Source organism: Erinaceus europaeus, chromosome 3 (genome assembly GCF_950295315.1).
Source record: "Erinaceus europaeus chromosome 3, mEriEur2.1, whole genome shotgun sequence".
NCBI classification, from domain to species: domain Eukaryota; kingdom Metazoa; phylum Chordata; class Mammalia; order Eulipotyphla; family Erinaceidae; genus Erinaceus; species Erinaceus europaeus.
This window is the reverse complement of record NC_080164.1, coordinates 119,581,228-119,609,147: the sequence shown is the minus strand read 5'-3', so window position 1 is coordinate 119,609,147 and position 27,920 is coordinate 119,581,228. Positions and strand designations below refer to the sequence as shown.

The window sequence follows — 27,920 nt, the reverse complement described above, 5'->3', positions numbered from 1 at the left end:
TTTTGTCAAAGGCTTTCTCTGCATCTATTGATATGACCATGTGGTTTTTGGTCTTGCTTTTATTGATTTGGAGGATCACACTGATTGATTTATGTATATTAAACCAACCTTGAATCCCTGGGATTCCCACTTGGTCATAATGAACAATCTTTTTAATATACTGCTGTATCTGGTTAGCTAGAATTATGTTCAATATTTTAGCATCTATGTTCATCAGAGGTATTGGTCTATAGTTTTCTTTTTTAGTTGTGTCCCTGCCTGATTTTGGTATCAGAGTGATATTGGTTTCATAGAAGCTGGAAGGGAGTATTCCAGTGTCTTCAATCTTCTGGAAGAGTTTTAAAAGTAGAGGGATTAACTCTTCCTTGAATGTTTTGTAGAATTTATTTGTAAAACCTTCTGGTCTAGCACTTTTATTCTTGGAAAGGTTTTTGATAACTGTTTCAATTCTTCTGTCTATCATTGGCCTGTTCATATTATCTAGTTCTTTATTTAATTTTGGAAGTTTGTAGGTATCTAGGAAATCATCTGTTTCTTCCAGGTTCTCTAATTTGGTGGCATATAGTTGTTCATAGAAGCCTCACATGATATGTTGAATTTCTGTGGTGTCTGTTGTGATATCTCTTGTTTCATCTACAATCTGATTTATTTGGGTCTTCTCCCTTTTTTGTTTTGTGAGTCTGGCTAAAGGTTTGTCGATTTTGTTCACTCTTTCAAATAGCCAACATTTACTTTTACTGATCTTTTATATGGTTTTCTTATTTTCAATGCTATTTATTTCTGCCCTAAATTCAGTTATTTCTGTCCTTCTGGTTGCTTTAAGGTTCCATTGTTCTTCTTCTAGGTCTTTAGTTTGTGCAATCAGGTTGTTTATTTGAGGTTTTTCTTGTTTCCTAATGTGTGCTTGTATGGCTATGAACTTCCCTCTTAGTACTGCCTTAGCTGTGTCCCATATATTTTGATAGGTTTGCAAGCAGTGAAGCAAGTCTGCAGGTGTCCATATTTCTCTCCCCCTCTCTGTCTTCCTCTCCTCTCTCAATTTCTTTCTGTTCTATCCAGTAACAACAACAGAAAAAAAGATGGCTGCCAAGAGCAATGGATTTGTGGTGCAGGCACTGAGCCCCAGTAATAACCCTGGAGGTAAATAAATAAATAAATAAATAACCTCAGAGGCTGAGTGCTTAGGAATGGATTTAGGAGTAGCAGGTACAGTATAAATATCTGTATCCAGTGACAGTTAGAATATGTATGTTTCTCTCCCCCTCCTTTCCCATGAAAGCAAGCTAATGTATAATTTTGTAATAGGCTGTGGAATAAGGATGACTTCTTCCAACATGCCATTACCGGCATCATCTTCTACTGAAAGGATTGTGCAAGGAAGGCAAACAGCCATGGAAGGAGAGTGGCCTTGGCAGGCCAGCCTCCAGCTCATAGGGTCGGGCCATCAGTGTGGAGCCAGTCTCATCAGCAACACTTGGCTGCTCACAGCAGCTCACTGCTTCCGCAAGTAAGTTGATGGAGCTGTTGTGAATCTTCTTTTCCTGGTGGTTGGTTGCCTTTGACTCAGTAATTGGCAGGCATCCAGGCTCCTCAGTTTATTCTCTGCTCCATTCACAGTGGATCCTGTTCTGTCTCCTAATGTTTACTCCATGACCCAATATTTTCTTCCCCTCTCCTCTCAATATCTGTGATGTTTTTAATTTTTTTTCTATTATCTTTATTTATTATTGGATAGAGACAACCAGAAATCGAGAGGGGGTGCAGAGACAGGGATAGAGACAGAGAGACACCTGCAACACTGCTTCACCTCTCGCAAAGCTTTCCTCCTACAGGCAGGGACTGGGGGCTCCAACCCGGGTTCTTGCACATTGTAACATGCGCACTCAACCAGGTGCACCACCACCCAGCCCCTATATCTGTGATGTTTGTTTTGCATCACTCTTAAAGCTCTTGCTACATATTCCCTAAATAATTGTGTCAATAGTTTTATCTCCTGTCATATCATGAATTATTTGTTTTTCAAGCTATTTTATTTGTGATTAATAGTGTTTATAAGGTTGTAAGATTATAGACTATCTAGTTTCACACATTTTATTGTCCAAAAAAATCTGTTATAAATATATCAAGTTTACATTCCCAGAGCAAAACCAGCCATTTCAACTCATTTTTTAAAATGATTAATATCTCTACTTCATAACTATCAACATTCACCAACACATTATAAATAAGGGGGAAAAGCTAACTCTTATGAAGGTCTCCCTTGCAACTGCATCATCCAAGAGCCCTTATAGACATGTGTGGTCCAAAAGTGTGTGGGAGAGGCCTACCCCATTGCCAAAGCCTCCACACCTACCTCTGGTTTCATTGCCCTCACAGCATAAAAGCTGGTCATATACAACTTTATAGGAGCTCTACTTTGCCTTTCACTGATGCTGCTTTTAAAAGTCAGATGTGTCAGTTCATGTGCATAGATGTACACAGGCATGCTACTGCCCCTGGAGATTAAGGACACACTTTCTGTCCTCCCTGAGACTTTACCATCAGGGCACACAAACTTTTTCATTTAAAATATCAAGAGATAAAACTTCTGAATAAAGTCCTGGCCAGTGGCACTATTCACACACCCTTGTTAGAGGAAACTAGCCTTGGTAATTCCATATGACTCTTCATTATGAGCTTTCTAAGGGCAACACCCATACAACTCCAAGATGCCCACACCCTTTCTTTATGTGTAAAAGTATAATGAGGGTGATTTAACAAATTTACTGTGATTGGAGAGAGGGAGAAGTGGGGAGAGAAAAAAAAGAAAACTTGTATCTTTTCCTTTGGTGGACTTATAATATGCTAAGTTTTCTGACCTTTTCAGTTTGCCTAGGTCAGTTTCACACTTTTTTTTTTTTGGAAGTGTCATATATTTCACCTTATAATTGGACCCTATTTATATGAATTAGGAATAAGACCTGAATGTTTATTTATTAATATGTAGTGGAGAATATAAGATATAGTGTCTGAAGTGTAGTTTCAGTATGTTTCTATATGTTGACAGACTGTACAGGAATTAACCACTGAGAGTAATAATAATACATAATGACTGTCACAAGATGCATTTTGAAGATATGTTGATGAGGAAAGTAACGATGAGGGCCAGGCAGTGGCACTCCAGGTAGAGTGTACACATTATCAAATACAAGGACCCAAGTTAAAGCCACTCAGTCCCCATCTGTTAAGGGGTGGGGGGGAGCTTCAATAGAGATGAAGCAGTGCTACAGGTGTCTCTTTTTCTTTCCACTTATATATCCCTATTAATTCTCATTTTCTCTCAGTCCTGCCAAGTAAAAGAGGAAGGAAATAAAGAGAGAGATAGATAAAGGAAGAGAGGAAGGGGGAAGGTAGGAAGGAAGGAAGGGAAGGAGGGAGGGTGAGAGGAAGGAAGGGGTAGGGCAGGAATGACAGCCAGGTGTAGTGTATCAATTTATCATGCAGGCAGTGAGCCCCAGCAATAACTCTGGTGGATGAGTCATGGAACTCCTGAGTTTCCATGTCCTCATTCACAAATCATCATCTTGATCTGGTTCTACAACATATACTTTCTGTTTGACAATGTAAAAAAAGGATAAGCTAACTAAGATGCAGATATTGCTATCATGATTCCCTCCTGACTTTCAAGGACAGATGACCTCACCAATATGTCCTGGAACCCCACCTCTCCAGAGCCCTACCCCAACAGGACAAGACGGAAGCAGACCAGGGGTATGGATCAACCTGTCAATGCCCAGGTCCAACGGAGAAGAAATTACAGAAGCTAGAACTCCCACCTTTTGTACCCCCCACAAAATAATTTTGATCCATACTCCCAGTGGAGAAGAAATAATAGGGGATGACCAGAGGGCTTTGAACTCCAACTCCATCAGAACCCAGAGAGAGAAGAGCAAAAAAGGAGGAAAATTCAGAAGAGTAGTAGGTGTAGGTGTGATTTGGAAAGGAAGAGAAAATGAGACCATGGGGAAAAAAGGGCAGATACATACAGAGATAGACAGATAGCTGTAGGAATGGTAGTTAACCCATATCTGCAACCTTGGGATGACTGCTGTAGCTTATAGAAGGGAGTGGAGGATCCAGAACTCTGGTGGTAGGAACTGTGCAAAGTTGTATCCATTATCTTATAATTTTGTAAATCAATATTAAATCACTAATAAAATTATTTTTAAAAAAGGGTAGGCTATTTCTATTTTGTGTGCTCAGTTAATTTACAAGCTCCCCAATAAATGAAATCATATGTCTTCAACCAAAAATCTAGTTTCCAACTGAATGCCTAAGCCCTATTATTTCTGCTATGACTAACATCTTACTTTAAAGTGTAAGTAAAATAGTCAAGAGAGGAGCCTTCCCCCAACCTCCTGGTCCCTGCCCCCCTCTAATCCCAACTCCCACCCTAGACTCTGCCTGCTCATCCCTGGGGCAGTACAGTACTGTGAAAACCACTGATCTTGCAGGTTTTTTGGGACATCTGAATGTTTATGATTCATCAGCACAGTAATGCTGCATGCATGAAGAGGAAATCCCCTTTATGAATTCTCTGTGTTATTTCCTTCTACACAATTCTTTTACACAGAGAATTTTCAGTTTCTGTATTTCTAGTCATTCTTCCGAGATCAGACGAGATCGGGCGTGTTCAGGGTGGTATGGCCGTAGACTCTAGTCATTCTTAATGGGAATAAATAGAAAAAAGAGAACTGGGAAAAGATGAGGTAAAAAGGTGATAAAACCAGCTAGAATATACTTGTTATATAATCTTGTGGACCCCCACAGTTGGTAGACTATAGTCTCTTTCTCTGTTAAAAGGTTTTCATCTTTCTTTTAATTTTTTATCACTTTTGTATATTGATTAGAGGCAGTCAGAAGTTGAGAGGGAAGGGGAGATAGAGAGGGAGAGAGACAGAGACACCCACAGACCTGCTTCGCTGCTTGTGAAAATTTCCCCCTGCAGGTGGGGCCTGAGGGCTTGAACCTGGGTATGTGTGCGCTTAACCGGGTGCACCCCTCTCAATCTCTCCTCTCTCTATCTGAAATAAAAAGAATGAAAAAGTTGGAGAAAGAGCAATAGAATCATGCATGAACAAGACACTTACAGTACTGAGAGAGAGAGAGAGGGAGAGGGAGAGGGAGAAGGGGAGAGGGAGAGAGGGAGAGAGAGAGAGAGAACGAGAGAGAGAGAACGAGAGAAAGGACAAAGAAAAGAAAGAAAAAATAGCATAAAGGGCTAATCTGGCCAGATAAAAGGATGGTAAGAACACTAAGACCGTGACATGGAGTTATGACCATGACATGCAGTTATACTGATCAGCCCTTAATGTGGAGGAAAAGTATAGGAGTAGGGTGGGAAAAATATCCTGTGTACACATGAGGGTTTTGAAACAGATAAATTACAAACTCTTAAAGATCACAGTAAGACTCAGTAAACAAGAGCCAACAAAAAGTTAAAATACAGAGGGGAAATACCTCTTCTTACATATAGTATCCAACACAAATAAAAATCCATCACTACAAATTTATTAAAATTAGAGGAAAGGGAACATGAAGTTTCTAACAAGCAAGAAATTAAAAGATTAGAGACTAATCATAACTCCTCAATGTTATTATTGATACAGAGAAAACGAACATTTAATTTAGTTGCTGTCTCATTTTAATTTTAGAGTACATAAAATATTTTAAGGACTTTCATTCTCTTATTTGTCTCAGCAATATATTTTTTTAACCTCTCTTTTCTATAAGTTCATTGTCTATAAGTTCTTCCATCATTGGGATTTTTCAAGAGCATAGTTGGAGGGAAAAAGGTCTTTTCTTTTAAAAGAATACTATTAAACAACAGAAAGCTTACCCTATGTTTTTTTCTTTTCAGAAACAAAGACCCAAGTCAATGGATTGTTACTTTTGGTGTAACTATAACACCACCTTCAGTACAACGTCGTGTGGGGAAAATTATCCTTCATGAAAATTACCATAAAGAAACAAATGAGAATGATATTGCTCTGGCCCAGATGTCTACACGAGTTGAGTTTTCAAACATAGTCCAGAGAGTCTGCCTTCCAGACTCATCTATAAAACTACCACCCAAAACAAGTGTATTCGTCACTGGATTTGGGTCTGTTGTAGACGATGGTAAGTGACTCAACCTAATTTACTTGTTTTCTGTTATTTTAATTATTTAATAGGATAAGTGTTTCTTTTCCTTTGTCCTTCCTTCCAGAAAGTTAAAAGACGTAAAATTTTAAATATTATGAATTAAAATCCAAACTTAGATTTCTAGAAGCTAGTTGATTTTGTTCTACAGATTCACTAAAATTTTTCAAGTGAAAAATAATAAATGTTTAAAGTTCTACCAATGGTATCCTGAAGAAAGTAGCTGAATAATACCAATATATTTAAACTATTTTTTCCCCTGACAAAGCTCTATTATATGTAGAATTTCTCAAATTCCTCATGCATCTCTTGTCTGACTTTATGACATGTTTTTATGAATCTCTTTTGTCTTCTCTTAGTATTAGCTCAAGCACACTCATTTCAATCAGGCGCACTATGCTACTTTCCTTTCTACAGGATCCTCTCCTCCTGACCTCTCACCCTGCTATATCATGCTGCAAGAACACTCCTGGTCTTTACTTAAGCATCTTTTGAAAAATCAGTCTACTTTTTTAAGTCTTTATTTCTTTATATGGAAATGTGTTCTAGTTGGACAGATAAGTGTAATGAATTCTCTGCTCTTGAAAAAAATAAATACTGGGGCAAGAGGCTAGTCCACACATGACAGTATACATATTGCCATGCACAAGGACCAGGGTTCAGGCCCATGGTATCCAACTGCACAGGGGAAACTTCACTAGCAGTGAAACAGTGCTGCAAGTATCTCCCCCCCCCCCGCCAATTTTCTTTGTCTCTCTCATAATAAAAAAAAAAGAAAACAATGACCACTGAGAGTGGTGGAGGTGGAGTCATGTGAAGCCCCCCTTTTTTTTTTCTGGTAATGAAGAGAAGAAGAAAAAAGAGAGAGGAAGGAAGGAAGGAAGGAGATAAAAGGGCTTTTGTGTGTGATACATGTAGTTTCAAGAATTCCAATAGCTTAAAGACCCACACACATGGTATAATTTCAGCACATGTATGTGTATGGATTCCTTAATGTAAGTGTTCAGTAATTAGAATATGAAATTAGCCCAAATTTAATGTTAATAATCTAAGAATGTAATATTTATATTGTATAGGTAGATAATGGTCATATATTAAAACTTTTTTGTTTTTTTTGCTTTTGTGTTTGTCTATTTGTGAAATAGGACCTACACAAAATAAACTTCGGCAAGCCAGAGTGGAAACCATAAGCACTGATGTCTGTAACAGGAAGGATGTGTATGATGGTCTGATAACTTCAGGCATGTTATGCGCTGGGTTCATGGAAGGAAAAGTGGATGCCTGTAAGGTAAGCTCAATATCAGGGTCAAAGCATCAAAAAAGTAAGGCTATTTTGTCCAAGGCTTTCTTTCTTCTGTTTATTTATCCAGTTTAGATGTCACCATGATTTTAAAATAATTTTGCTAGTATTTATTTCTGTTTTCAGTGTCTCTGTTGATCAAATGTCTCAAAGCAGCATGAATTCAACCATCCAGTCCCCAGCTCCTGAGCACCTCGGATGCCAAATGCTTCTGAACACACATAGACATACACATCAGAAAATACTGTCTCCACCTAAAGTTTCCAATAAAAACCTGAAGCTTCTTTTTATTTTTCTTTCAAATTACCACAAAATTTTAACACTCTGAATTTCTCCCAAATTTTTCAGTTTGCTTAGCTTCTGGGATTTTTCCAAAACCTCTTTATTCTCAACTGACAATTTTACTTCCCAATTAAAAAAAAAAATAGAAGTCCTAAGAGAGAAATTTCCCCATCTTTCTTGAGATCACATGGTTCATTCCCTGGCATCACAAAGAGGTCTCTTTCTCACTCTTTCATCTCTCCCTTCCCTTCATCTCCCCTCCCCCACCATAATATTTCAGACAGTTTCCCAATACTTGTAAAGGATGTACTGACATTTTCCCCAGCTTCCTTCCCCTCCCTTTCCTTCTCTCTCCTTTTCTTTTCCCTTTCCTTTCCTTTCCTTTTCTTCCTTCCTTCCTTCTTTCACCAGAGCACTGCTCAGCTCTGGTTTATGATGGCACTAGAAACTGAATCTGGGACCGTCAAGCCTCAGGCATGAAAGTCTTTTGCATAACCATTATGCTACCTCCCAGCCTTAAATGATGTTTTTAAAAATATTTACTTAGGTTGGCTAGGGAGTTCTCCTGAGAGGATGCCTGTTTCATAATGCATACAACCCAAGTTTAAACCTGACCCCCACTGCACTCTGGGAAGTTTTGATATGGTGGTGTCTTTTCTTCTTTGGGTATTTCTCTCTATCTGAGAAAAAAGTAGACCTAGGCAAGTGAAACCTCGGTAGTGACTAAAAAATAATTTATTTAATGACAGAGAGTGAAAGAGTAGAGTACCACTTTTGCATATAAGAGCAAAGGATTAAAGACAGGACCTCATGCATGCAAGTCCTGCACTCTACCCACTGAGTCACCACCTCAGCTACAGAGCGAGCAATATTAAATATGCTTTTTTTTCTCCTCTAGGGTGACTCTGGGGGACCTCTGGTTTATGATAATCGTGACATCTGGTACCTTGTTGGTATAGTCAGCTGGGGACAATCATGTGCTCTTCCAAAAAAGCCTGGTGTCTACACAAGAGTGACTCAGTATAGAGCTTGGATTGCATCAAAGACTGGTATCTAGAGTAAATAATCCATGAATTATGTCCATGGAATGTTGACTTATAATGCTTGAATTTTAGATATTATTTATATTTATATGATTTGAGTCTGTGATTTTTGTTGAATGTCTAGAAATCCTTCAGATTCAGATGAAGTTCTCATGAGTTGTTGGCTTTTGTGTATGTGGGAGTGAACTCTCTACACTGAGGGATGAAGACACAACAGACAATACTAACACAAGCCCCTTACTCACAAAGTAAACTGTGATACTTATGAATAAGATGGAATTTATAAGTGGCTTTCCCCTTTGGAAATGGACAGAACATCATTTTCAACAGACAATGAAGAATTGTCATGGCTGCCAAAACTTACCTCAGATGGTACCTGGAACACCTGTTCTAGCAAGAAGACAGCAATCTTCCCTGAAGATTCAGAACTTCACATTTCTAAGGCTCATGACCAGAAATGCAATTGCTGGAATAGAGACGCATAGGATTTACAACAGAACCCCAATTCTAACCTGGGTTTATAAATAATATCACAAGAGAATTATCATTAACAAGTGTTGACACTTAAAAGATATTTAAGTGTACTTGAAGTTGCTATTAACATTGTTATATACATAAACAACAGCTTCAAGATTTATGATGTATTATTAAGAAGAATTTCTAATTTATTCTTCAATGGCATTTAGTTATCTACACAACAACTGGAGTTCAGACAGAAGAAAAACTGTTGGGAATATTTTTCTACAAGCACAAGATGGAAATAAAGAACTGACGTGAACAGTCTATTGTAGTTGGTTTCAAATTATTAAGAGGGCAAATATTCCTTAGATGTTTGGTCTAACCAGCAATCCAGTTATTTATTTAGAAATATCCACATCAATATATGACAAGTTGTTAATTTTGTCCATCATAATGTCAGGCTGGAAAAGCAAATTTATGTAAAGTACTTACCACAGTACCTGGTATATATTAAGCATTATATAAATGTTTGCTACCAGGGAGAGGAATGCATTCATGAGTTTTGAGATAAATTAATTTAACTTGTTAAGTAAGCAAATTATTCTACTGTGTAATTATAGCTTTCCCCAAGTCTAGCCCTGGAGAACACAGGTTTTGGAGTCCAACTTCCCAAACTTAAATTTTTGGCTCTGCCATGTAAGGACTGTATGTCCTTGCAGTTTCTTTTTCTCTTTCTTTCTTTCCTCTTTCCTTCCTTTTCTTTTTTCTCAACTCTGTACACTAGCCTTTTCATTTCTAAGATGTTCCTACCTCATGTGGTATTATTATAATTAAATTCACTAATACAAATAAAGCACTTGGATCACTCTATATACAGTAAGCTCTAGATATGGGCTGACTATTGGTAAATAATGTACTTGAAACTCAATAAAACTGCATACTTTTTATTAAAATATATGACTCCATTAAAATATATTACTGATTTCAAAATGCTTTAAACTATATTATTTACAAAAAAAACTAGATGAACAACTTTTTTCAAAATAACTTTTTAAATGCCAGTATATTTTGGATGACGTCTGCTTATACCCAGGGAGTCATGAGGCTGCGTGATCACAGGTAACCAGGCTGTAACTCCAGAGCTGCAGCTCTAGTCCTTTCTGCTCTCAAATGTGAGACCTCAAACGCTAGCTCTACTGTTAGTTTACCAGAAAAAGTAGACTGCTTTTTAAATGACATTTATGTGTGTTATCAGTAATAAATTTAGGCACAAGTACAACAGAAAACTCCTACTTGTTATTTTTTAGATCTAGTATCAAGATATCATGAACCTAAGCCAGTCATTCATGTTGACTTTCATTGAAAAAAGAAAATGTTGCTAAATTTCCAAGCTGATGAGTACTGATGACAATGCATCAACAGATAAAGTGGAGTTGCTACAGGCAGAGAAAAAGCCATACCATTTTACAAAAAATTCAGAAATTCAAGAAAAGACAGACTTGGCTGAAAAATAAACATTTTTTTAATTATAAACTTAATTACAGCTTTTGGTAAAAAAAAAATGCACACACACTTACATATATATCAAAAGTAGTTTTGTGCTATGTAATGTCTATAACTTCTATAATGAATATGTGATTTTGTGTAATTATATCTTTCAAAAAACATAGGGAGTTGGGCAGTAGCGCAGCAGGTAAGCACAAAGACCAGCATAAGGATCCTGGTTCAAGCTTCCGGCTCCCCACCTGCAGGGGAGTCACTTTACAGGCAGTGAAGCAGGTCTGCAGGTGTCTATCTTTCTCTCCACCTCTGTGTTTTCCCCTCCTCTCTTGATTTCTCTCTGTCCTATCTAACAATGATGACATCAATAACAACAACATTAATAACTACAACAACAATAAACAAAGGCAACAAAAGGAAAAATAAATAAATATGATAAATAAATAAATAAAAGACATAAATTTTACATCTAAGTGAAACTTATGTATACTGACTTAGATCAATATAGAATTCAATTCAGTTGAATGGTATTTTACTGCAAATGAGAACAATGCATCTAAAAGACAATAAGTAAATCTGAGGGATAAAAGAGTAAAATTTTTAAAATGGAATATATTAGTCCATGTAGATATCTGACTATTGAAAAATGTTACAGGATTTATGCAATACCTCTTACTTCTTGGTCCCTATGTAGCAACTGAAACATTGAGCTGCCTACGTCCTGTCATTAATGTGAGATTTTCCTGTTGAAAAAGAAAGTTGAAAGTCAGACAATATTTAAAACTGGCCTAAAATGCAAAGTGTGCTTCTGTGAATGCATTTAGATTATTAAGGTTTTTTTTATGATGTTGCTATTTTTATCAATGGCCTTGCTTTGTGAATTTCACAAATATATTGTGGTTAAAAAATTGGACTTTGGTTCCTGTGTTGTGAATGTTAAAATGAATTTATATCTTTTCATAGAAAAACTCAAACTTTATTCTACACTGTTTAATTTTTAAAATGTTGTTTAGTGATTTAACAGTATGTTGAACTATATAAGGTCTCAGGGATGTAATCTCATACTCACCCATGAAGGTCACCACACCCTTCACCAAAATCCCCTGACCATAACTACCATTTTTCTACAAACTCTAAAAGACAGTTTTTTTTGTAATTTAATTTGCTTTAGTAATCTATATTCAGTATCCGTGGGGTCTCTGTCCTGCACCACTTATTTCACTGAACACAATCACCTCCAGTTCTATTCATTTTGTCACAACTGATACAGCTCAACTTTTTTTTATTGTACAGTAGCATTCCACTGAATAAAAGACAGATCAAATGTATTACGAATAGATTAATTCTAAACCACATAGGCACATCATCCCTGTGCACTCTTGATGGAATTTGAAGTGACATGAGAACAAAAGTGTAAATGTTAAATACTAGGGGAAAAAATGTACCAAAACATTTGCAATATCTCACTATCTCTCAGTGAATTTCATAATTCAACAATAACTAAATGGGACTGGGGAGACAGCAATAGTGGTAAGGCAACAGAATTTAAAAAATTTTTTTTATTTATAAAAAGGAAACACTGACAAAAACCATAGGATAAGAGGGGTACAACTCCACACAATTTCCACCACCAGAAGGCAACAGAATTCTAACATGTGAAGCCATAGAGATCTCTGACACTACCATAAAATAGAGCTGTGCAGTGCCCCAGTGGAATAAGAAAAAAACAGAAGAGCTGGAGGGAAAGAGTGTTAATAGGCATATGAGGAAAAGGATGTAGAGGTATAAAATAAAACTCAAGAGTTTAATTGCACAGTGAAAAATGAAATATTATACACACGATCATAAATTCTCCAGCTTATTAAATTCAAAATACATCAGAGGGTGGGAGTCGGGCGGTAGTGCAGTGAGTTAAGTGCAGGTGGTGCAAAGTGCAAGGACTGGCGTAAGGATCCCAGTTTGAGCTCCCGGATCCCTACCTGCAGGGGAGTCGCTTCACAGGTGGTGAAGCAGGTCTGCAGGTGTCTATCTTTCTCTCCCCCTCTCTGTCTTCCCCTCCTCTCTCCATTTCTCTCTGTCCTATCCAACAACGACGACATCAATCACAACATAAGTAACAACAACAATAAAAAACAAGGGCAACAAAAGGGAATAAAAAAAGTACATCAGAGGGTAAGCTTCACCATGGGGGGGGGAAAGAGCATGTGAAAAGCAGACAGTAACAGTTGTGTCAAATGAGTTTTCATGTTTCTGTCTTAACTGATAACAAAGTTGATGAGCCAAGATAGAGTCTGTTACACTAACTCGTGCATAGTCTGTCACTCACAGTCCTGTCAAGTAACCAAACCTCATTCTTCAAGGGAAATGACAAATAACCAATGGTCATGTTCAGCAAACATTTCAAGGTGGCCCCTACAAACTCTTTCTTTCCTATGTACTGCAGGCACCAGACATAATGAATGTGATAACCATCCAAGGATGTCCTGAGAGAAAGAATCAAGACACCAGTATCCACTGCCTGCCTTTCTCCCTCTTACTTCAATGCATAGCCACCCATAAATGTTCATTGTATCCTAACAATGGAACCAACTTTGTCTCTTGCCTCTGGCCCTCTTGTCCCTTTGAAAAGTATAAATTTTCTTTCTATGTATCATTGCCTCCTTATCTATCTTGATTGCATAGCCCTACCTATCAGTACCCTACTAGATGATGTAATACCCTGTCAGCTGACTTCTCCTTTAAAGAAAACAAATAATTACTTGAATAAATATGAGTACATGTACTACAGCACTAAGGAAGACAAGGGTTACAAAATCAGTTATGGAAAGTCTTTGATCTTGTGGGTATTGGTGTGACAATGAATTGGAAGATAAATTGTTGTATACCTAAAACCTATAAGGCCTCATAAACAAAAAATAATTCATCTAACATGCAGGTGACCTAAGTTATTGTCTGGGGAGATGGTGTCATAATTGAAAAAAATTAATATAAATATTGTTGACTGTAAACCCCAGAGATTTGATCTGAGGCCCATAGTCAGCACAGGAGCCTATGCAACCTCTGCATCCCTGTAGGTCTGATCTGGTATTCTGTGGTTTTGGGGTGTCTCTCTCCTTCTCCGGCAGGGTTGCCTCCAGGGAAAAGGTAACGGGCTGGTTCTTTCTCACTCGCGACAGGGGTGACATGAAGTAAAAGACACCAGGGGACTCTTAGCATGAATCTAGAATCTGAGTCCTTGAGTCCCAGAATCCTAGAGTCTGTTTATTAGCAAAATTGACATGAGTTAAATAGAAAAGCAATGGAGGTAATTATTGTTGAAATATGACAGAAATTACAGGTTTCTTAACAGTCAGCATGCCCCCAAGGTAGGGGGCTGGTATGACAGGAATTGATGAGATACAAAACAGTTATTTTCCATGACACAAGCAACTTAATTATCCAAAGGTATTTGAGAGAAGCATAGGGGTTAAACCCGTAGGGTGAGACAGAAAGAAGATGAATATCAAAAGGTCATATAGTTTGGAATTTCTCTTGTCTGGGGTCTGAGGTGTGTGATGAAGTGTGTGATAAGGTGTGTTCTTCTGTGATCAGAAGGTGACTTTGAATGAGTGAATCTGCGGCCATGTGGCCTGCAGTTAATGGAGGGAAGTACTGTGGTATCTGTGGGCCTGAGAGTCAAGAAGGAAAGAACCAAGTCTGAGTTTCCCCCCTCATGCTCACCTCGATTGAGAGAGACTTACCAAGAGGTTATCTTCTCAGACCTCCATCCAAAGATGGGGGTGGTTCTCCCTAAGCTCTATCAGGCTTACACATGTTCCCAACACTGTGGTCACGGCTAGGAACATTCCTGGCTTTATTATCCATAAGTTTGGAAAAAATATACACCTCAAAGTTAAAGTGCTCAATAATCTGCCGGCCACTTCCATCAGGAATGTAATCATAAGCCCTCTTGTGGACCTCTATAAGACCTTGCCTTCACTATAGAGCAGCAATGGTAAGGGATTGCCCCCTCTCCAAGGGAGGCTGGGTCAATATACTCTGCCACTCAAGAAAGACTGGCAATGGCTTAAACTCAACCATCAAAAGGCACAGGGTGGAGGGATGGATCAGAAAACATAACCCAACCATATGCTGCTTGCAAGAATCCCATCTGTCACAACAAGATAAACACAGACTTAAAGTGAAAGGATGGAAAACTATCATAAAGGATAACGGACCACAAAAAAGGGCAGGAAGAACCATTCTCATCTCAGACACAATAGATTTTAAATTAAATAAAGTAATAAAAGATAGGCAAGGACATTACATAATGATGAGAGGATCAATCAGCCAAGAAGACTTAACAATTATTAACATCTATGCACCCAATGAGGGACCATCTAAATACATTAAGCACCTACTGAAAGAATTTCAAAAATACATCAATAGTAATACGATAATAGTGGGAGACTTCAATACCCCACTCTCACACTTAGACAGAACAACAAAGCAGAGAACCAATAAAGATACAAGAGAACTGAATGAAGAGATCAACACACTAGACCTCTTGGACATTTTCAGACTCCTCCACCCCAAAAAACTGGAATACACCTTCTTTTCAATACACATAACACATACTCAAGGATAGAACACATTCTAAGACACAAAGACAGCATCAATAAATTCAAGAGCATTGAAATCATCCCAAGTATCTTCTCAGACCACAGTGGAGTAAAACTAACATTTAACAACAAACAGAAAATTATTAAAAGACACAGAATTTGGAAACTAAACAACATGCTCCTTAAGAACCACTTGGTCAGAGACTCACTCAAGCAGGAAATTCAAATGTTCCTGGAAACAAATGAAAATGAAGACACAACCTATCAAAATATTTGGGACACAGCTAAAGCAGTACTGAGAGGGAAACTTATAGCCATACAATCACATATTAAACACCAAGAAGAAGCTCAAATGAACGACCTTACTGTACACCTCAAGGAAGAGGAACAAAGGAACCCTAAAGCAACCAGAAGGACAGAAATTACTAAAGTTAGAGCAGAAATAAACAACATCAAAAATAAAAGAACCATACAAAAGATCAATGAAGCCAAATGTTGGTTCTTTGAAAGATTAAACAAAATTGACAAACCCCTAGCCAGACTCACCAAACAAAAAAGAGAGAAGACTCAAATTAATAGAATTGTAAACGATGGAGGAGATATCACAACTAACACCACAGAAATCCAGAGAATCCTGCGAAACTTCTATAAAGAACTATATGCCACCAAGCTAGAGAATCTGGAAGAAATGGAACAATTCCTAGAAACATATGCCCTTCCAAAACTGAACCAAGAAGAAATACAAAATCTAAATGCACCAATCACAGACAAAGAAATTGAAACCGTTAATAAGAATCTCCCCAACAACAAAAGTCCTGGACCAGATGGCTTCACAAATGAATTCTACAAAACTTTCAGGAAACAGTTAATACCCATACTTCTTAAGCTATTCCATAAGAAAGAAGAAACAGGAATACTCCCTTCCACCTTCTATGAAGCCAACATCACCCTGATACCAAAAGCTGATAGGGACAGAACAAAAAAGGAAAACTACAGACCAATATCTCTGATGAACATTGATGCCAAAATATTAAACAAGATCTTGGCCAACCGGATACAGCAACATATCAAAAAGATTGTTCATCACGAGCAAGTGGGATTCATCCCAGGAATGCAAGGCTGGTTCAACATCCGTAAGTCAATCAATGTCATTCACCACATCAATAAAAGCAAAGCCAAAAACCACATGATTATCTCAATAGATGCAGAGAAAGCCTTTGACAAAATCCAACACCTGTTCATGCTCAAAACTCTACAAAAGATGGGAATAGATGGGAAATTCCTCAAGATAGTGGAGTCTATATATAGCAAACCTACAGCCAACATCATATTCAATGGACAGAAGCTGAAAGCATTCCGGCTGTCTACTGTCACCATTACTCTTCAACATAGTATTGGAAGTTCTTGCCATAGCAATTAGGAAAGAGAAAGAAATCAAAGGAATACAGATTGGAAGGGAAGAAGTCAAGCTCTCACTATTTGCAGATGATATGATAGTATAAATAGAAAGACCTAAAGAATCCAGCAGAAAATTACTGGAAGTTATTAGGCAATATAGCAAGGTATCAGGCTACAAAATCAATGTACAAAAATCAGTGGCATTTCTTTATGCAAACACTAAATCTTAAGAAGAAGACATCCAGAAATCACTCCCATTTACTGTTTCAGCAAAATCAATCAAATACCTAGGAATAAAGTTGACCAAAGAAGTGAAAGACTTGTATGCTGAAAACTATGAGTTGCTACTCAAGGAAATAGAAACTGATACCAAGAAATGGAAAGATATCTCATGCTCATGGATTGGAAGAATAAATATCATCAAAATGAATATTCTCCCCAGAGTCATATACAAATTTAATGCAATACCCATCAAAGTTCCACCAAGCTTCTTTAAGAGAATAGAACAAACACTACAATCATTTATCTGGAACCTGAAAACACCTAGAATTGCCAAAACCATCTTAAGGAAAAGAAACAGAAATGGAGGCATCACACTCCCAGACCTTAAACTATATTATAAATCCATCATCATCAAAACAGCATGGTACTGGAACAAAAATAGGCACACAGACCAGTGGAACAGAATTGAAAGCCCAGAAATAAATCCCAACACCTATGGGCATCTAATCTTTGATAAGGGGGCCCAAAGGATTAAATGGAAAAAGGAGGCTCTCTTCAATAAATGGTGCTGGGAAAACTGGGTTGTAACATGCAGAAGAATGAAACTGAACCAATTTATCTCACCAGAAACAAAAATCAACTCCAAATGGATCAAAGACCTAGATGTCAGACCAGAAAATAGACTTCCTAGCTTCTCCCCACATGAAGACCCCTAATTTCATCTTCTCTATTTCTGCCTTTGTGTTTCTGATTATTAAACAATTTTTCCTTCTTTATATCTTACGGCCTTTCAACCACTAAATTTCAGATGATGCAAAGATACCATCCTGACTTCCTTGGGCAAACACCCTCACCAATGTGCCTCAGAACTTTACTTTTTCCAAAGCCTACTCCACTAGGGAAAAGTAGAAATAGTCTAGGGGTATGAATCAACCTGCCAATGTCCATGTTCAGCAGACAGAGAAACAATTACAGAAGCCAGATTTTCCACCTTATACACCCCATAAAGAATTTTGGGTAAAAATTTTGGAACATAAAATAGGGAAGCTTCTAATGGAGGGGATGGGGACTTTGGTGGTGGGAACTGTATGGAATTGTACCCCTGCTATCTTATAATCAATCTTGTTAATCATTATTAGATCACTAACAAAAAATCATAAAAAATATTTTCCAATTTCACAGAAAAAAATATACATGATTTATTTTGATCAGTAATGACTCAAGTCATTAAAATTATATATTTAATCCAATATGCAATAAATGTGATTATTAATTTTTGTAGAATTGCACACTCTTTGAAACACTAAATAAAAGGCTGAGACCAAAAGCAGTGGAGAACAGAAGTTGCCTTCTGCATTAGACACATGAAAAATACCCTACAAAAACTAATTCAATATAAGAAAAATCTAACTAGGAGTAGGTAGCAAGTCAGTTTCCAAGCTCAAGGACCTAAGTTCAATCATCTATCCCTTGCAGAGGTTAAGTTTCACAAGCGATGGAGCGAAAACAACATAGCCCGGCGAAAACAACACTCACCTCCCCAGACCCCTATTCCACTAGAAAAAGATAGAAAGAGTTATGCATGGGTTATGCATGTAAAAAAAAAAAAAAAGAAATAGAAACGCAAAGCAGAAATTGACTGAGTTTGGAGTATGGCACCAAAGTAAGAAAGCAGTAGTATACTAGAGTTTGCAGTGAGTACCTCCGTAATACTTCCTCTCCACTTTTCCAAGCTTTGGGTCCATGATTGCTCAACAATTTGTTTGGCTTTGTATGTTAACTCTCTTTTCAGTCACCAGGTTCCAGGTGTCATCAGGATGCCGGCCAGACTTCCCTGGATTGAAGACCCCACCAATGTGTCCTGGAGCTCAGCTTCCCCAGAGACCCATCCTACTAGGGAAAGAGAGAGGCAGACTGGGAGTATGGACCGACCAGTCAACGCCCATGTTCAGCGAGGAAGCAATTACAGAAGCCAGACCTTCTACCTTCTGCAACCCTCAATGACTCTGGGTCCATGCTCCCAGAGGGATAGAGAATGGGAAAGCTATCGGGGGAGGGGGTGGGATATGGAGATTGGGCGGTGGGAATTGTGTGGAGTTGTACCCCTCCTACCCTATGGTTTTGTTAATTAATCCTTTCTTTAATTAAAAAAAAAATTTAAAAAAAAGAAAGAGGCTGGGTTAATAGCTATGTTAATAGCTATGTAGTATTACATTATATAACTATACCATTCTCAGCCATTTATCTGTTGTTGTACACCTGGGTTGTTTCCAAGTTTTAGCTATTACAAATTGTGCTGCTATGAATATACGAGTACACATATCTTTTTGGTTGGGTGTTATAGAGTCCTTATATCCCTAGGAGAGGAATTATTGGGTCATTTGGGAGGTCTAATTCTAGCCTTGTGAGTGTTCTCCAGACTGCTCTCCACAGAGGCTGGACCAATTTATGTTCCCACCAGCAATGCAGGAGGGTTTTGTCCCCACAACCTCTCCAGCATTTGGTGCTGCTGTCATTTTTGATGAATGTCATTCTCACAGGGGTGAGGTGGTATCTCAATGTTGTCTTTATTTGCATTTCTCTGACAGTCAGCGACTTGGAGCAATTTTTCATGTGTTTGTTGGCCTTTTGGATCTCCTCTGTAGTGAATGTTCTGTTCATATCCTCTGTAGTGAATGTTCTGTTCATATCCTCTGCCCATTTTTGGCTCGGGTCATTTGCTTTTCTGTTGCTGAGTTTGGTGAGCTCTTTGTATATTTGGTTATTAGCCTCTTGTTTGATGTATGACATGTGAAGATCTTCTCCCATTCTGTGAGGGGTCTCTTTGTATTATAGTTTCTTTGATTGCGCAGAAGCTTTTGAATTTGATGTAGTCCCATTGATTTGTTTCTGTTTTAGTTTTCCTTGCAATTGAATTTGTATTATTAAAGATGTCCTTGATGTTTAAATGGGAAAATATTCCACCAATGTTTTCCTCTAAGTATTTGATAGTTTCTGGTCTAACATCCATGTCTTTGATCCATTTGAAGTTGACTTTTGTTTCTGGTGAGATAAAGTGGTTTGGTTTTATCCCTCTGCATGACTCAACCCAGTTTCCCCAGCACTTCTTATTGAAGAGAGCATCCTTCCTTCATTTAACATTTTGGGCCTCTTTATCAAAAATTAGATGTCCATAGGTGTGGGGATTTAGTTCTGGGCTTTCAATTCTGTTCCACTGGTTTGTGTGCCTATTTTTTCCAGTACCAGGCTGTTTTGATGATGATGGCCTTATAATATAGTTTGAGATCTGGAAGTGTGATGCCTCCATTTCTGTTTCTTTTCCTCAAGATTGTTTTGTGATTCTAGGTGTTTTCTGGTTCCAGATAAGTGATTATAATTTTTGTTCTATTCTATTAAAGAAACTTGGTGGGGCTTTGATAGACATCGCATTAAATTTGTATATGGCTCTGGGCAGAATATTCATTTTGATCATATTAATTCTTCCTACCCATGAACATGGGACATCTTTCCATTTCTTTGTATCATTTTCTATTTCTATGAATAATGATGCATAGTTTTCAGTATACAAGTCTTCCACTTCTTTGTTAGGCTTATTCCTAGATATTTTATTGATTTTGCTTCAACAGTGAATGGAAGTGATTTCTGGATATCCTCTTCTTTAGACTTAGTGTTTGTATGAAAAATGCCACTGATTTTTGTACATTGATAAAGTATTATGAATATAAGTCTAATGGCTATGGAGAGTGGACTTGACCTACCCACTCGGAATTCTACCAGCTCTCAGGTACTTAATTTTTCAGTTGTTTCTGATTTCCATGGAGTATACAAAAAGGTCAAGTCCCTCACTAAGCTCATAAGGAATTAGACTTGGATGGGAGTAGGAGGAGGTAGATAGCATAATGGTTACGAAAAAAGACTCTCTTGCTTGTGGCTCCAAAGTCCCTTGTTCAATCCCCACATCATCATACCCCAGAGCTGAGCAATGCTCCGGTTATTAAAAAATAAAAGTTTCAGAGGGGTTTACTTCTGACATTATTTCATTGTATATTTTCAGCATACATATGTAAAGTCCTATTCATAATGTTTAGTTCTTATACTTATTCCCCTATAAAATTTTACATTCTTTTGAACTATTGGCTCTTCTGTAGCAAAAAAAAGTTCAAATTGCAATGAAACATATAGTTATCAACCTAATAATACTGTATTATGTATGTATTATAATAATACTATCTTTCATTTATCCCTCCTTTGTATTTTGTTTAAATGTGGGTTTCTTTGGGCTTTTATAGAAAAAAATGAGGCAATTTTTTTCATAGAAAAAAATTTTTTAAAAAAGAGGTTGAGTATATAGATCGACTGGCCTATGCCCATGCTCAGCAGATTAGCAATTACAGAAGCCAGACCTTCTACCTTCTGCACCCTATAAAGAATTTTGGTCCATACTCTCAGAGGGAAAAAGAATAGGAAGCTTCCAATGGAGGAGATGGGATACAGAACTCTGGTGATGGGAACTACGTGGAACTGTACACCTCTTATCCTATACTCTTGTTAATCATTATTAAACCACTAATAAAAAAAGAATTTAGATTATTGATGTACTAGAATAAATTATCTCTATGTTACCTCACAATTCTAGAAAATGAGGATAGACAGGTAAAGGGTATTTGTGGTAATTTCAAAAACATACAGAAAGACATTTAGTGATTCTTTTCACTGTGTCTTTGTAAAAGTGTAGAATCAAAATAGAGTTCTTCCACTCAAACAAATAAATGGAAAATACACAAACAATGATGAAAACCTTTGGTCTTGCACTTGTTTCTGAGAAATACTGCCAAAGTGGAATAGCAGACTTGTACTGATTCAGATGTAAGGGTGCCACCTCTTGAAAAGACAAATACAAAACTCAAGGGATTCAAGGATGTTGCATAGGATCCGAACACAATATTGTTCTCATTTAATTTTAATTAGCCAGAACCAGGAAATTTTTACTTCCTGCAACAGATCTAAAGAGTGATTCTTCAATCAAACTATACTATTGGCTAAAGTTTACCCATCCTAACTTGTTAAACTAGTTTATTTTAAATCCTTGTGCATTCCTCCTTAAGTCAGGTTACAAGCCTGAAAGAATGCCCAGGATGCTACTCATTTGACAAGAAATCACAAAGCAGTGTGGAGGTGGAGAAGCCTGCATTGTCAAGTATAACATGTATCAGTAAGTTTAATTTTATTTAATGTTGAAATATTTGTTTCAGATGCCTGTTTTCCAGCTCTAAATTGGTAATTTAATAGTTTTTTTCTCTACTGTTTTATGTAGAAAATAATGACACAAGAATACTAATACCTTTTTTATCTTAGGAAATCATACTAACACTTTGATACTGAGTAATTGAAAAGTTTAGCATGTTGGATTGTAACTGGGGAATTCAAAATGAGATTATCAAAGGCAGAGAGAGGAAAACAGACTAAAAAACAGGTAGAATTGTGTAAATCTGTAAGAACACATGCAGTACCAAGTAAGAAATTATTTTCATCCCCCTTCAATCTATACTTAAGAACTCATGAAACTAATCATGATCTTTCTAAATGGGACATTTAATAGACATAAATAGAAGAAATGGTGTAGGAAGTGTTGTATTTTAATCTTCAATCTGAAATTTATCACTAAAGTTAAACTCTAAAAATGAATGAAATTGTTCATGCTCTTTGAGAAGTTATTTACTTTTAAATTAAAATTTAAATAATAAAAACAATTTGTAAAAACTAATAAAAAAAGATCAGGAACAAATGAATCTTAAAGTTTTTGCATTTTAATAGATTTGAAATTATTTAAGAAATAAAATCTTTAAAAGTTTTGAGCCCCATTATCTGATCTGTTTTTATTTTTGTACATTTGGAATGTTAATTTTTATGTACAAATATGTCAACTAATACAAATCACTCAGGCTAATGGAAAGATTACAAATGACTTTTCTGGTGATGCTTAACCAGAATTGCATGTTTCCTTCACTGGTAATAATGGGATACTCTGTATAAAACTCAGATTTCTGGGCTACAACCCCAAACAGATTTAATTAGTTTTTCAAAATTTCTGGTTACACTTTACACACACACACACACACACACACACACACACACACACACACACACACACACACACTGTGTCTCAGAATCATCTGATTCCTAAGGAGAGTTTTCATACCTCTCTCTCTCTCTCTCTCTCTCTCTGTCTCTCTCAGGTTTCATAGCATCGTATATGTTTTAGAAGATAAGTTTCATACTTCCTCAAAGGAGTGGTATGTTACCACATCACACCTATCACTACAGGAAAAAAAAAAAATTCTTTACACTCACTCAAAGTGTTCTTTCTACTTGCTTACCTTAGAGCTATAAAGTTTAGGTGAAAAAAGTCAGAATAAAGTCAGCAAAATGATTTAATTGATTCTCTAAAATTACCACATACTACAATCTACTTTTTAAACAAAATGTTACAGAAAATAGATGATAGTAATGTGATCTTTTGCTTTAAACTAACTCCATTCTTTCAGAAAAAATACCATACAAATAAATACAATCTAATTAATTTTTTTTTGCTTTTAAAAATGTGTGTTTATTTTATGTGAGAGATAGACCAGAGTTCTTCATTGTGTAGTTGACATTCATTCCCTCATCTCCCTTTTAATTTTTTCTCTGACATTGAATTTTCCTATTTAAAAAAAAGGAAAAGAAAAGAAAGAAAGATGCAAACTTTTTGATTTGGTAAATCTTGCCTTCCTTAGTGTTGTAGTGCATGTACTCATGTCTGTTCAAGTAATTTATTTTCTCTAAAGGAGAAGCTGGCTGATAGGGTTTTGCACCATCTAGTAGGGTACTGATAGGTAGGGCTTGCAATCAAGATATACATGGAGGCAAATGATGTATAGAAAGAACATATATACTTTTCAAAGGGACAAGAGGGCTAGAGGCAAGAGACAAAGTTGGTTCCATGGTTAGGGTACACTGAACTTTACTATTATTATTATTATTATTATTATTATTGGTTTAATAATTATCTACAAGACTGTGGGATAAGAGAGGTACAATTCCATACAATACCCACCTTCAGGTAGGTGGATATGGGTGGAAATGGAAGGGAAAAAGGCTCTACCACTTGTGAAGTTTCTACCACACAGGTGAAGAACAGGGTTTGGATTTGGGCCCTCATGTCTGGTGACATGCATGATCTACTAGGTGTGATACTTTTACAAAAATGTTATTATTCTATTTATTTCATCTGTTAGTTTCTCCTTTAGTATGTGGTTTTCTTATTTTCTGATTCATTTTCACTTAGAATAATACTCTCTAGATCCACTCATATTCTTGTACATGGCAGAACTGTATCATTCTTTGCAGCTGCATATTGATAGCATCCCATTATTGTATATGCTACATATAACATTTTCTTTATCCAGTCATGTCAATGGAGCATTCTTTGGTGTGTGTGTGTGTGTGTGTGTGTGTGTGTGTAGGTACGCACAAATGCCAGCATAGAACTCAGGGTCTCATACATACAAAGCAAGCATGTTACCACTTAGTTACATCTCCATCCAATAAAAATAAATGAATTAGAATCCAAATTACTGAAATACCTATAATAAAATAAGCATCAATTTAGAGCAAACAGCACAGAAGACTGGGTTATGAGTTCAGAACAAGTCATCCGTAATTAGACCAGACCCAAGGACTATTCCTGTCTCTGTTGTGTCATTTGACAAAGACATTATGGAAACAAAGGGCTGCAATTATGTAAAAAAAAAGTCATAAGTGTTGGCAAGATATAGAGGTAAAGGAATGCTACTACACTGTTGGTGGGAACACAGATGGGTGCCATCCCTATGAAAAAAATATGGGAAGTCAAAAAACATAGAAATGGGAATAACTTATTGTCCAGTAACACCTATGTTATATAAAAAAAATGTATGGAAACAGTAATTCAAATGGCATATGCACCCCTATATTCACAGCTGTACTATAGAATCGAAATATGAAAGCAACCTAAATACTCTATGACAAGTGAATGGGTAAATGGGTTATGGGATATGTATTCAGTGGAATACTACTCTGCACTTAAAAGGGGATAGATAGCATAATAGTTATGCAAAGAGACCCTCATGCCTAAATTTACAAATTCCAGGTCAATCCTTTATACCACCATAAGCCAGAGCTGAGCAATGCTCTGGTAAAAAAAAAAAAAAGAGATCATATTATTCAGGATAAAGTAGATAGCACTGGAAGTGATTCTGTGGTGAATTATAAATAAACCTATATGGGTATGAATCTATAACCCACTGAAATCCTATAATTTGTAAACCACTGTTAATTCACTAATAACAAAAATAATTGTATTAAAACAGAACTACAAAGGAGCAGGGCAGTGGTGTTCCTGTTCTGGTAGAGGGAATATGATACTATTTATAGGGATCCAGATTCAGCTCTTGGTACCCACCAGCAGGGGGGGGCATATTCTTTAATTATTTTTGTTATCTTTATTTATTTATTGGATAGAAGAAGCCAGAAACTGAGAGGGAAGGGGAGAGAGAGAGAGAGAGAGAGAGAGAGACAGAGACACTGAAACAGAGAGGCACCTGCAGCACTGTTTCACCACTCATAAAGCTTTCCCCCTGCAGGTAGGGACTAGGGGCTCAAACCCAGGTCCTTGTACATTGTAACATGTGTACCCAACCAGGTGTGCCACTACCTGGCCTCCAGGAGGGAGATTTACAACAGGTGCAGCAGTGCTTTGGGAGTCTGAAAATATCTCTCTCTCCCTCTCTCTCTTTCTCTCTCTTTTTCTCTCTCTCCTTTCCCTCTCAATTTCTCTTTTTCAATTAAAAAATATGCTTCCAGTAGCAATGTACTCATTATACAGGGAACAAGACCCAGTGATAACCCTGGTGGCAATTAAAAAAAAAATGACTACAGGGCCAGCAAAATATCTTACTTAAATAGTGTGCTACTTTATCATGTATAAGAGCCAGGTTCAAACCTGGCCTCCACCACATTGAAGGAACGTAAGTGCTGTAATTTCTTTCTCTCCCTCTCTTCCTGCCCTTTTGCCTCTCTCTAAAAAAACATTAATAATAAACAAGTAAATAACTTCTAAGAAGACTACAAAAAACCCTGTCATTGCCAAAGGACTGAATAGAAGAACCATCAACCACTGAGAGTTTATTACACTAAAATAACTGTTGATCATATATTCTCTTTTGCCAGAGGCACCTGTATAACAAATGGCAGGTGACTTTTGAGGAGCTTATTTTTCTCCTTAATGTTATAGTTACTACCTAGATTTCTGCAATACTAGAAAGCCACAAAAATTGGTTTACTATGTGCCATTTTTATTTTATTTTATCACTTTTTAAAAAAGTATTTTATTTTTGAGAGAGATGCAGAGAAAGAAAGACATAGAAATACCAGAGTACTGCACAGCTCTGGCTTATAGTGGTGTAGGGGATTGAACCTGGGACTCAGGCATGAAAGTCTCTTTGCATAACCATTATGCTATCTTTTTTTTAATATATTTATTTTTATTTATTTATTCCCTTTTGTTGCCCTTGTTGTTTTATTGTTGTAGTTATTATTGTTGTCATTGTTGTTGGATAGGACAGAGAGAAATGGAGAGGGGAGGGGGAAGACAGAGAGAGGGAGAGAAAGATAGACACCTGCAGACCTGTTTCACCGCTTGTGAAGCGACACCCCTGCAGGTGGGGAGCCAGGGCTTGAACCAGGATCCTTATGCGGGTCCTTGTGCTTAGCGCCACCTGCACTTAACCCGCTGCACTATAGCCCGACTCCCACCATTATGCTATCTATCCTTGCCCCTACTATGTGCCATTTTCAAGCTAACTCTCCTGCTCACCAATGATTTAGGTGTTTTGAACACAAATAACCATTTCCTGTCCTCCACTTCTCTCCTCTTTTTAGGGTGCCCCGAAGGTCACAATTCAGACAGCCTCTGGCCTTACCAACTTGAAACTCAAACTTGGAGACCCAGACACATTTCTCCCACTTGGTATATGGTCAGCCCCCTAGAAGGCTTTAAACATGACAACTAGTCCACAAGGAATCAGCACCTTGTACTTACTGCTAGGCATGACTCTTAAATGTTCTCGTCCAGACTCTCAGATTCTGTCTTAAAATAATGAAGTCATTTCTGTTTGTTGTTTGTTCCTTTAAAAAAATTATTTATCTATCTATTTATTTGTAGAGAAAAAATATAAGAGACTTCAATGTGGTTCAAACCTTAGTCATGCACATGGCAAAGCAGCACACTATACAAGTGAGCTTATTTTGCCACCTTCAAATTATTTCTTGGTACAATTATGCTCAGAAAACTTTATCTTTCTGTTTCCAAGCTTCTGATTTTACTAATAGTTCCTATTAGTAATTGCTGTAGTGATTTTGTAGAAGGAAAATGTTCTTATAGAAGACAAGGAACTAGCTGGGGACAACTAATTAATATTCTTTTGTGTTGGTAAGCAAAGCCTCTCATCTTTAATTGAAAAATGAACACAGTATTGATTATATGAGTCTTACATGGATGCTGTTTGTATTGGGTGTTAGGGAATATGCTACAGCTCTTTAAAAACCATGAAGAGCTGTAGAAATGAAAGCTGTTATTGCACTATTGTTAGGTTGACCTGTGTTTCACCTTCACACCCTTCCACCTCATGTCTTGCCCTCACAAACCTGTTATGAAGAAGGTGGGGCAACCTTGAGTAAAGGACCACTCCCTGCCTTTTCAAGTGCCCTGAGACTTTACAGAACCAACTCCTGAGGCACAGATACTAATGGACAAAATTATTCAACAGAGACAGGAAGCACTCCCAGCAATAAAGATAGCTAATCCAAGAGATAAAAATGGCATTCGTCTTTAACTGATAGAATACAGTCACTTTC

General features: G+C 37.1%; 2 protein-coding genes across 2 annotated transcripts in view; both read left to right on the top strand.

The window, feature by feature from the left end:
• The window catches only part of LOC103119994 (transmembrane serine protease 11F), an 88,410-nt gene extending 78,887 nt beyond the window's left edge, over window positions 1-9,523 (top strand). Inside the window, exons 8-11 of the mRNA XM_060188609.1 lie at window positions 1,306-1,507; window positions 5,900-6,159; window positions 7,326-7,468; window positions 8,661-9,523. Coding sequence (XP_060044592.1) covers window positions 1,306-1,507; window positions 5,900-6,159; window positions 7,326-7,468; window positions 8,661-8,819 — 764 coding nt within the window. The 3' untranslated portion in view covers window positions 8,820-9,523. The remainder of the gene's footprint in view (window positions 1-1,305; window positions 1,508-5,899; window positions 6,160-7,325; window positions 7,469-8,660) is intronic.
• Window positions 9,524-22,022: 12,499 nt separating this feature from the next.
• Window positions 22,023-27,920, top strand: part of LOC103119995 (transmembrane protease serine 11G-like) — a 35,272-nt gene continuing 29,374 nt past the window's right edge. Inside the window, exon 1 of the mRNA XM_060188608.1 lies at window positions 22,023-22,197. Within this exon, the coding sequence (XP_060044591.1) occupies window positions 22,190-22,197 (8 nt within the window). The 5' untranslated portion in view covers window positions 22,023-22,189. The remainder of the gene's footprint in view (window positions 22,198-27,920) is intronic.